Genomic DNA, 11,485 nt, shown 5'->3' with positions numbered 1-11,485 from the left:
GGTTAAGAACTTTGCTTCAGGATGAGAACAGAAATCGTGCTCTGGTGGCGCGGCAGCAGCAGGAGGCCCCATTAGCTAAAGTGGTGTTCAGGTTAAGAACAGTTTCAGGTTAAGAACGGACCTCCGGAACGAATTAAGTACGTAACCAGAGGTACCACTATATTCAATAAATGTTTTCCAGTCTTCTTTAAACATATGTTCTTATTGTTCTCTTATTCTATACATTAAGTCTGCGAGTTGCGCATATTCTGTCAACCTAAATTGCCATTATTATTCTTTAGTTGGGACCTCACTCATGTTCTATTTTTGGGCTAACAAAACATGGGCCACAGTAGTAGCATATATAAATAACCTTTTTTGACACCTGGGAATTTCAGTCTGAATTATCCCCAACAGAAAGGACTCTGGCTGGGGGGGGGGAGTACTTTCAAACATTTTTTTCAATTCATTATGGATCATTTCCCAGTATTCTTTTAGCCTTTTACAAGTCCACCACATATGAAAGTACGTTCCCTCCATTTCTTCGCATCTCCAGCACTTATCTGATTCAGTCTTATACATCTTAGTAAGCCTAAAGGTACCCGTACGGGCCAGTCGTGTCCGACTCTAGGGTTGTGCGCCCATCTCACTTAAGAGGCCGGGGGCCAGCACTGTCCGGAGACACTTCCGGGTCACGTGGCCAGCGTGACGAAGCTGCTCTGGCGAACCAGCACCAGCGCAGCACACGGAAACGCTGTTTACCTTCCCGCTAGAAAGCGGTCCCTATTTATCTACTTGCACTTAGGGGTGCTTTCGAACTGCTAGGTAGGCAGGAGCTGGGACCGAAATACGGGAGCTCACCCCGCCGCGGGGATTCGAACCGCCGACCATGCGATCGGCAAGTCCTAGGCACTGTGGTTTTACCCACAGCGCCACCCGCGTCCCTCTTAGTAAGCCTACTCGGAGTTAAATACCATCTGTGAATCACTGTCATTTATTTATATGTAGTTTTAACTCTATTCATGTGCTATTTTTTTAAAAAAGGATTGTTGGTGTCTATTCTATGTTTTTAGCTGTTCCTATTTTATCTGTGTTGGGATGCTGGTGGCGCTGTGGTCTAAACCACAGAGCCCAGGGCTTGCCGATCAGAAGGTCGGCGGTTCAAATCCCCGCGACAGGGTGAGCTCCCGTTGCTGGGTCCGAGCTCCTGCCAACCTAGCAGTTCGAAAGTACGTCAAAGTGCAAGTAGATAAATAGGTACCACTCCGGCGGGAAGGTAAACACCGTTTCCGTGCACTGCTCTGGTTCGCCTGAAGCGGTTTAGTCATGCTGGCCACATGACCCAGAAGCTGTCTGCAGACACACACCTTAGCCAGTAAAGTGAGATGAGCGCCGCAGAGTCGTTCACGACTGGACTTATTAATAATAATAATAATAATAATTTTTGGTTAACAACAAATTTAAAAGGCTTTCAAACACTTAATTATAAAAGCAGCATAAAATGCAGTATGAAAACATGAATAACAAGAAATTCAAAAATCAAAAATTAGATAATCCCCAGGGCTAGCTGGTTGAATTGGTCCTGCTTCGGCCAGTGAGGAGGCCAGGGGAGAATTAACTGTCAGGGGTCCCATTATCTTTTTATTTTATCTGTAAGCAACCTTGAGTCTCTGCCAGGAAAAAAGACAGGGTAAAAATAACTATTAGTTAAAGGTAAAGGGACCCCTGACCATTAGGTCCAGTCGTGTCCGACTCTGGGGTTGCGGCGCTCATCTCGCTTTACTGGCTGAGGAAGCCGGCATACAGCTTCCGGGTCATGTGGCCAGCATGACTAAGCCGCTTCTGGCGAACCAGAGCAGCGCACGTGGTTCTAGGGGTTGCTCGTGCGTAAGCCGGTGCAAACACCTGGCTGGGTTGCCTGAGTGAACCTTTTCTGTCCGGACAGCCACTCACCCGTGGCTGTCTCAATCGCTGGCAGAATCCGTCAGTGGGTGTTTCTTAAACTTCCTCCAGCAAAGAAGCTCTTTGACGCCTAGTCTCCTCCTACTCTCTCTGCGCGAAAGCCTTCTGCGCAAGGAGGGCGTAGGCAGCGGAGGACCTCTACTCTCCCCACTGGTCCCCGGCGAGGAGTCATGGAGCCACCCCGCCGATTCCCCCATCTGCCCCCCTTCTCCACTGGTGCTATGCTGATTCTCTTCCCCAGAAGATGGGCTGCCTCTCCCAATCCCGGGACGCTCTCTGGAATCCCTCTGGATTTTGCTCTCTCCCTCCGGCACTGATGGCAGTTCCTTGTCAGCACGAAAACACCGTTTACCTTCTCGCTGGAGCGGTACCTATTTATCTACTTGCACTTTGATGTGCTTTCGAACTGCTAGGTTGGCAGGAGCAGGGACCAAGCAACGGGAGCTCACCCCGTCGCGGGGATTCGAACCGCCGACCTTCTGATTGGCAAGCCCTAGGCTCAGTGGTTTAACCCACAGCGCCACCCACGTCCCTATTAACTATTACACACACACAAAACAATAATAATAATAATAATAATAATAATAATAATAATAATAATAATAATAATGGGAGTTGCAATCCAGCAAAAAAATCTGGAGGTCCATGGGCAACCCAGCCCTGCCCTAAACGAATCTTTAAGAAAACCACCAAGGGACACTGCCTGGGCCTCTCAGTTTTGAGCGGTTCCCTTCTAAAATCCCAAACGCCATTTGGGAATGCATCCAGCTCTTTCTCAGATGCAGAACAGGAAGCCTTACCTGAGGGAACGGCTCAGCTGAAGCCAAAAGGACGTTCTCAGGTTTCAGGTCGCAATGTACGATGTTCTTGAAATGCAGATGCCGCAAAGCCACCAAGATCTGAGCAGAAAAGAAGGAAACAGGAGGGGCAAAAGGTGGCAAGGAGCAGAAAGCCACCAAATCCTGGCCGGTCAGGATTCTACCCACGTCAGCCTCCCACAGATCGCATTACATGAATTATCACAGAGGTCCCGGGGGTCTCTTGCCCACTGCAATGTTTTACAACAGCCTTCCCGACGCTGGTGCCTGCCAGATGTTTTGGGACTACAACTCCCATCTGCGCTGATGCTGATGGGAGTTGTAGTCTGAAATTTCCGGTGAGCGCCGGTTTGCCGAAACTGGTCTCTGTTTGCTGCTGGCTGGTCACACCTCCTACTTTCAGAGACCCAGGCGAAAGCTCCTCTTTTGCCCTTTAGGCATCGCTAGCAAATATTAGATTTCCCGAATCCCGAAATTTGTAAGGGAAGCGCATCCTCAGGCAAGGCTCTGCTGCCACCTGGTGGACGCTGGTTGACATGCACCTTCTCTGGCTTTGGAAGGTGTATGTTTAATAATAATAATAATAATAATAATAAAATTTTATTTATACCCCCGCCCTTCCTCGTTCAGAAAACAGGGCTTGGGGCGGCTAACAGCCAATTTAAAACACTTAATTGGTACAACAAAAAACAGCTTAAAATACAGTATAAAATGTGAATATTTAGAATTCAAAAATCAATTTAGGGGGGAAATCCGTCCGATAACCATTAGATGATCACCAGGGCTAGCTGGCACGTTCCTTACCTGCGTGATGAGGAACTTGGTGAGTCTCTCGGGCAGCCGGCCCTTTTCCGAAGACAGGATCATTTCCAGCATGTCTCCGTGGAGCTTCTCCATCACCACAAAGACCTTCTCCGGCGTCTCGAACATGCACTCCAGGTTCACGATCCCGGCGTGCCTCAGGCTCTGCGGGGTGGGGGACAAGAAGAAGAAGAGAGACAAGGTGAGGTGTCAGGATGAGGCTCAGAGGGACTTAAGAGACCCCTTTTCCCACCAGCCCTCCCGCGGCAACACCCACAAAATGGCCGCCGCCCGCTCACCTGCAAAATGGCGACCTCGTTGCGCAGTTGGCTCTCCTGCTTGGTGGGGAAGCGGAGCTTGTCAATCACTTTCACCGCCACGTCCCGGCCCGTCTTCCGGTGTTTCCCTGGGGGGGGGGGTCAAGAAGGGAAGCCTGCATTTTAGGAAGGGGCTGTTGCTGGCTGGCAGAAGGCAAAAGGCCCTCTGGTACCGGCCCAACCGTTGGGTTTAGGTCAGCAGCAGCCGCCCCGGAAACGAAATGATGGCTAAAACTCCCATCATCCTTATGGGCTATGCCGGTGGGAGTCCGAGCCCAAAAACACTTAGCTGTCCCTGGGTGACGGACAGCTGAGCTAGACCAGAGTCTGGTGATACACGCAGTCCCTCGAAATTCCTGTTTCTATATCAATTTTATTTTTCAGAAATATTTTGACATAAATACAATCCAGTACAGTGGTACCTTGGGTTAAATACGCTTCAGGTTACATACGCTTCAGGTTACAGACTCCGCTAACCCAGAAATAGTACCTCGGGTTAAGAACTTTGCTTCAGGATGAGAACAGAAATCGCGTGGCGGCAGCGGCAGCAGGAGCCCCATTAGCTAAAGTGGTGCTTCAGGTTAAGAACAGTTTCAGGTTAAGAACGGACCTCCGGAACAAATTAAGCACTTAACCCGAGGTACCACTGTATTTCCCAACAAATATATGTATTTTAACTTCTCCCCCTCTTTTTGCAGTTTCTTACATTTTTTAATTTACAACAATGCATCTTCTTTGTTACTCCAATTAATAATTACTCCCTCGTTATCTTTTAACATTAATTTTAACCGTTTTTAATCCTGCTAAAGAACTTTTATGTATACGACATTTCAGATAATCTATGACTTTTCTCTCATCTTTTATAAAAGTTCCCCCCACCCTGCCCTTGGTTCCTTATTGCTCCTGTAAGTTCTGCCATTTCGGCATCCATTAATTTAGTCTGGCATTCCTCCTTGGCGAGTACAGAATCCTATTTCCATTTTAATGAGCACAAATAATCCTGGCTGCCGTCGTGGCAGTACCTTGAAATTCCACCAGAGGGCTGTAGCCTCTCTCTCTGATTGGCTACCAAGACAGAGTCAGAAGGGGGTGGAGCCTGCACTTTGGGAGGGAAAATAAAAGGAGCCGTTTCTGAGGGAGTTTTCAGAGGGTTTAAGAGAGAGCAGGAAGGAGAGGAGAGTTTGGTTCTGTTCTGTGTGTGGAATATCCGCTCTGAGGAAAATATTTCTGAGTTTACATAGGAGGACAGTGTTTGGTGTCTTGCGAGGGCATTTAGACAGGAACAAACTGGAGGGCTGAGTTTGAACAAGGAGAAGTAGAAGCTGTGAGGATAAAGTCTCCTTGGGTCTCCTTCCAGTTAGGACGGATCTTGGCTTGAATATGTTATTGAACATTTTTCAGTTATGAAGAAATAAAGTGATACAAAGAAGAAAAGAAAAAGGCACCAAAATGTGCAGAGGAAAAGAAAACAATATATGAATATATATGAAAAAAAGGATGCGGTGATCCGATTGGTAGAAGACTGGGAAATTGACAGAAAGTACCACCTTGTTTAAGATCCAAAGTAATAAGCTGTAACACCTATGTGTTAAGGAACCGAAGTGAAATAACTTGAAATAAACTGAGCTTTTACCATCTAGAAACCTGCAACATGTGACTGAAGAGTAACAACTGAAAATAAGCAATCGAAGCTTAAAAGAAGCTGTGCGTTTACTATAGAAGCCAGTAGATTTAGTATAATTATAAATTAGTTAACTGTTTCCTAAAAGAACTTGATTTTGCCAACTTTGCTCCATCAAATAAACCTTTTTTTTTTTATTGGTTCACCTTCTGCCTGAGTCTCCAAGCATCAAAGTTTTACCTCACGCAAAAAAGTGAGATAACCTGCGGTGGTTATAGAGTTTCGGATCCGCCACAATTGGTGGCCAGAGCGGTGGGATTTGCTCCAATCTGCTTTGGAGGCCAGACTAGATTAGCAACCAGCGCCCTCTAGAGGTGGAGAGGTGTTATGGCATCACCGCTCCAGGTAGACTCATATCGGGGAAAGAGTGTCTAGCCAAGTTCTTAACTCACCTCCATAGACGACGCCAAATTGCCCAGAGCCCAAAACTTCATCCGGGAAGATCTGGTAGACGGTGGCGATATCCTGCAGTTGTACAAATGGATTGTGTTTTGTTTTTTAAAAAAGCAACTTTTGTGGGCGAAGGACCCCCCCAACCAAAGTTAGGGGTGAAGAGCAGGCAAGGAGAAGGAGCAGGCAAGGAGACCTGGAGACCCAGTGCTCCCAGAACTCACCACGTTCTCCTGGATCTGGCTGTTGGACACAGAGATTCGTAATGACGCCTGCCCTGGAAAGAGGAAGGCAGAAGGTAGAAGTCAGGGCTGAGCCCATCTCCCGATGTATCACATGCCAATGCTGTACAGGGGACAAGGCCCACCTGGGTAAGGTAAAAGGATAATGGACCCCTGGACGGTTAAGTCCAGTCAAAGGCGACTATGGGGTGCAGCGCTCATCTCGCTTTCAGGCCAAGGGACAGACAGCTTTCCAGGTCATGTGGCCAGCAGGACTAAACCGCTTCTGGCGCAACAGGCCATCATGACAGAAGCCAGAGCGCTGTTTACTTTCCCGCTGCAGCGGTACCTATTTATCTACTTGCACTGGTGTGCTTTCGAACTGCTAGGTTGGCAGGAGCTGGGACCGAGCAACAGGAGCTCACCCCATTGCTGGGATTCGAACCACCAACCTTCTGATCAGCAAGCCCAAGAGGCTCCGCGGTTTAGACCGCAGCGCCACCCGCGTCCCTACAAGGCCCACCTAGGCCAGTACTGTCTGGGGCTCTCCAGATATCATGGACTGGGGCCAGAGAGTGAGGCTTGGAAGGGCGCAATTGGGCATCTGGGGGGTTAAAGGTCCCCACTCCTGCGTGTGAGGGGGAAGGCATGGGTTGGACACTGTCAGAAGCGAGTAAATCACATGGAGTAGATGAAGTTACTGTATTTTTTGCTCTATAAGATGCACTTTTCCCCCTCCAAAAATTAAGGGGAATTGTGTGCGCGTCTTATGGAGCGAATGCAGGCTCCATGGCTTCAGCGAAAGCAACGCAAAGCCTCCGTTATGGAGCTTTGCTTTCGCTGAAGCCAGGAGAGCAAGAGGGATCAGTGCGCACCGATCCCTCTTGCTCTCCTGGCTTTGCTTCGCTGGAGAGGCACTGCGCAGCTTCCCCTCTCTGCGCAGCGCCCCTTCAGCGAAGCAGGAGGAGAAATGGAAGGGGCTCCGCTTCTCCTGCCGCTTCGCTGACGGGGCGCTGCGCAGAGAGGGAGAGAATTCTTTTTTCTTGTTTTCCCCTTCTAAAACTAGGTGCGTCTTATGGTCGGGTGCATCCTATAGAGCGAAAAATACGGTAATTCGCCGTAGTGAAGTTCCTCCTTCCCTGATAGCTTCCCAAACAATCTGAGGGACCACCATCTTGCCTGTCTTTGATTTGCCTCTTCATACCTCTTTGGGTTCTGGGAGACCAGCAGGGAGGGGAGACCCCCCTGGCCCCTTCACCAGCTATCTCTGTCTTTCGGCCTCCCTCCTTGACAGCTTCTGCTTCTTCCTCTGCCTCCGATTCTGAACTGCTCTCTGCCACCGACTCTTCCTGCTCACTAAATCCTGTTGCCTCTCCAGCTTCTGACACCTCCTCCTCCCGGGCTTCTCCCTCTCATCGTCACCCCACCACCACTCCCTGGGCGCTGAGCCTTCTTCCCTCGGGGGTCCCCCAGCTGGCACTTCCCAGCATCCCTCTGCATCCAACCAGTCCAGGACAGACACTCACTGTGGGGCGCCTCTCCTTGGGCGCTCGGAGCCCCTTGGAGGACGACCGGCATGAGGGCCTGCCGGATGGCGTTCTCCCACATCCTGGCGTTCTCCAGGCTGTCCCCGGCATGCTGGTGGTTGCTGGGGGCACCGCTTTCCCCCACGTAGTAGGTGGCTTTGGCCGTGATGATTTCAAAGCAGTGAGGGTTGGCGCCCGAAGGCAGCAGGGAGAAGTCCTGGGCCGGACCCACAGCCAAGATCTCTGAGAGCGGAATCTCCTACAGGGAAAGGAAATGGAAATCAGCCTTCATTGCTCAGCCCCCTGATCTCATGGCGATCAGGGAAGACCAACAACTCTCCCCACTTGGCATTTCCAGCAACTGGCATTCAGATGGTGTTCTCCATGCCAGGCATAATGTGATGAACTTCTATCATGTTGCCTCTTTCTTCCTTTTCTCTAAAGTAAAGGTAAAGGGACCCCTGACCATTAGGTCCAGTCGTGGCCGACTCTGAGGTTGCGGCACTCATCTCGCTTTACTGGCCGAGGGAACCGGCGTACAGCTTCCGGGTCATGTGGCCAGCATGACTAAGCTGCTTCTGGTGAACCAGAGCAGCACACAGAAATGCCGTTTACCTTCCCGCTGGAGCGGTACCTATTTATCTACTTGCACTTTGATGTGCTTTCGAACTGCTAGGTTGGCAGGAGCAGGGACCGAGCAACGGGAGCTCACCCCGTCGCGGGGATTTGAACCGCCGACCTTCTGATCGGCAAGTCCTAGGCTCTGTGGTTTAGCCCACAGCACCACCTGTGTCCCTTTTCTCTAAACTTGGAAGTCCCAAATACTGCAATCTTCTTTCACGGTTTCCTCGCCCTAAGCTGATTTCATGAGAACACCACACATCCCATCTGATGCCAAGTCAGCGGTTCTCAACCTGTGGGTCCCCAGATGCTGTTGGACTACAACTCCCATCATCCCTGAGCGCTGGCCTTGCTAGCTAGGGGTGATGGGAGTTGTAGTTCAACAACATCTGGGGACCCACAGGTGGAGAAAGGCTGCGCTAAGTGATGAAGTCATTAAGCCAAGCCAGAGAAAGGTCAAAGTCTCCTGCCTTCACTTCAGCGCATCTGTTGGTCAGCAGCAGGGAACGCCATCTTGGCTGCAATCTAGGGCCAGTGGTGTCATGGTCCGGGGTCACGGAGGTGGGGGACAAAGACCCACAACTATTTCTGCTGTGGGGTCCCTGTCTCCAGCACCTCTAGAGCGTGAAGGGGGAGGTTTTTAGCCATGGTGGGCTCCAAAGCTAAGCATTTAGGAGCAATGAAAGCACAAGGCACTCCGGTTTCAGGAGAATGGCGCACATTTCTGTTATGTGGCTCTGGGATAGCTCAGTCAGTAGAGCATGAGACTCTAAATCTCATTATCATGGGTTTGAGCCCCACACTGGGCAAAAGAAGAAGAAGAAGAAGAGTTTGGATTTGATATCCCGCCTTTCACTCCCTTTAAGGAGTCTCAAAGCGGCTAACATTCTCCTTTCCCTTCCTCCCCCACAACAAACACTCTGTGAGGTGAGTGGGGCTGAGAGACTTCAAAGAAGTGTGACTGGCCCAAGGTCACCCAGCAGCTGCATGTGGAGGAGCGGGGACGCGAACCCGGTTCCCCAGATTACGAGTCCACCGCTCTTAACCACTACACCACACAAAGCAAACCTGCATTGCAGGGGGACTAGATGACCCTTGTGGTCCCTTCCAACTCTTCATTCTATGATTCTATGTGCAATGGAAAACACAACTCAAGCCACTCCAAAAGAAGATATTGGAGCACTCCTAATCGTCTGCCCATGTAAATGCAGAGAAAATAGCAGATCTGGTTGAAAGATGCAGTTTGGGAGAGATGCATCGATCGTTGCAATGCCTCCCTAACTATAATTGCATAATTATAAGATTATCACATAATCTTAGAAGAGGCACGGCTGTGAGCGGGTGTGACTATCATGCAAATTTCTGAATTTGCAACTGCACTATTGTCTCAGACCGCAAAGGAGGAGCAAAGAAGAGGTGGGGAGCCTTTGCCAACCTGGTGCCCTCCAGATGTTTGGAACTACAACTCCCAAGAGCCCCACAGCTGTGGATCAATCAAACCTTTGCCCGCCACCCCCACCCCCAAGAGCCTTCCTTGCAGGCAGAGTTCTTTCTTCCCCCTTAGGACATTTGGCTCAGCTTCAGAAATATTTGCAAGAGGGCAGTTGCCGCCCATAAATCTCCCCCCGCTCCAGCTTCCCCATCCTCATCCACACTGAGGACCCTGAATATTAGGGGATGGCCGGATTTACCTTGTAGTAGCGACTGCTGGTGTTGTTTTGGAAGAGAGTGAGGCATTTGCTGTCCAGTCGCCAGTAATGGCGTTTCCGCTGCAGAATGGGGAAGAGAGAAAAGAAGTGTTTTTACAGGTCATGGCATTCCAGGGGTTGAAGGAGGCTTTAAAAGCATCCTGAGGACCCAATGCAAGACTTTCACACTCATACTTACACAGAGAGAGCATTAATTCCATACACTGACATGCGCCATCCGGTTATCTGCCGCCCTACATGCAAAGAGCTGCAGGAGGGGCTCTGTTTGCAGCTCCATCAGACCTAAGGTCTGCTGTGGAACAGCACGGAGCGGGGCCTTCTCTGAGGTGGCACCCCGGACATAGGAGTCCCTCCCATTCAAGAGACAGTTGTCCCCCACCATGTTCACAGATTTGTGACATCAAGATGCAATGTTATCTTTTCTCTCACGGGCCTATGGAGGTGAATAATTGGTTTTTCTGCTGCTAGACGGCTGTTTTAGAATGCCTGTTCCTTTATGAGGCTCTTATTTTAGGTTTCATTGCATTGCATTTTAATGAAATTCTGGGTACCGCCCCCTAGAGCATTCAAGAGGAAATGTGGGTTATACAGCAGGGCTTACTTCATCAGCTCGTCCAAAAGCTCAGCTATCCCTAGTACTTCAAGACTCCCATAAAAGTGCCTGGCTTAAAACCGTCCATCAAAAACTTCACCCTTGTGGCCTATCCCCACAACACCGACTCACTATGGGCCCTACTAAAGCAAGCAGTCTAACTGGTCAACGTCTAAAAGGTATCGAGCATCAGAACAACCTGGCCACTAGAAGGAAATTCTGCCCTCGGTATGTTCATTTTCCACCTTTCCATTTTGATTCTCTGGCCCCATGTCTGTACAAACTTATTATCCCAAAATACAGACGTGCTTTTACACTTGCAAGACTGGATGTTTTGCCATCTGCGGCACTTGAGGGTTGATTCCAAAAGATCCCGCCTGAGAAACGTCTTTGCCCCTGTGGAGACGGTAGCACCGAAATAGCGGCACACGTCCTCCTCCCTTGCGCTCTCTACAAAGACCTGAGGAACGAGATCATCACCCCACTCGTGCTAACCATCCCAGGGCGCTCAACCACTGCCACAATGCCCTTTCTTCTATCAGATCAAAATGGGCAGATAACAGCAAAGGTTGCTAGGTCCATAGCAGGGGCAATCAGAATAAGGGCCACTAATTGACAGCTGATTCAGGACTTTAAATTGTGCTCTTATATCAAACTTCCTTTCCTGCGTATACTGTAATGTTTTACTGTTGCTATAGCCGTTGGCTAATGCAAATAAAGTTTTATCTTTTATCTTAGCTCAGCTCCACCAGTCACTTCCTTACCCTGAACTATGCCAACTGGTGATTATAGGAACAGCTGTTTAGAAATTGGTACCCGAGTCTCGATTTTGATCTTCCTCTTCCCTCCCTGTCTCTTTTTCCTTGTG

General features: G+C 49.5%; 1 protein-coding gene across 1 annotated transcript in view; it reads right to left on the bottom strand.

Annotated features, from left to right (window-relative positions):
- The window catches only part of PRKD2 (protein kinase D2), a 52,633-nt gene that overhangs the window by 4,865 nt on the left and 36,283 nt on the right, over positions 1 to 11,485 (bottom strand). The window contains exons 9-15 of the mRNA XM_083625816.1: positions 10,008 to 10,085; positions 7,696 to 7,954; positions 6,173 to 6,225; positions 5,951 to 6,023; positions 3,860 to 3,966; positions 3,564 to 3,725; positions 2,645 to 2,840 (exon numbers count right to left, since the gene is read on the bottom strand). Coding sequence (XP_083481942.1) covers positions 2,645 to 2,840; positions 3,564 to 3,725; positions 3,860 to 3,966; positions 5,951 to 6,023; positions 6,173 to 6,225; positions 7,696 to 7,954; positions 10,008 to 10,085 — 928 coding nt within the window. The remainder of the gene's footprint in view (positions 1 to 2,644; positions 2,841 to 3,563; positions 3,726 to 3,859; positions 3,967 to 5,950; positions 6,024 to 6,172; positions 6,226 to 7,695; positions 7,955 to 10,007; positions 10,086 to 11,485) is intronic.

The sequence above is a fragment of the Podarcis filfolensis genome, assembly GCF_964270895.1.
Source record: "Podarcis filfolensis genome assembly, chromosome: 8".
Classification (NCBI taxonomy): Eukaryota; Metazoa; Chordata; class Lepidosauria; order Squamata; family Lacertidae; genus Podarcis; species Podarcis filfolensis.
This window is presented reverse-complemented; position numbering and strand designations above follow the sequence as displayed.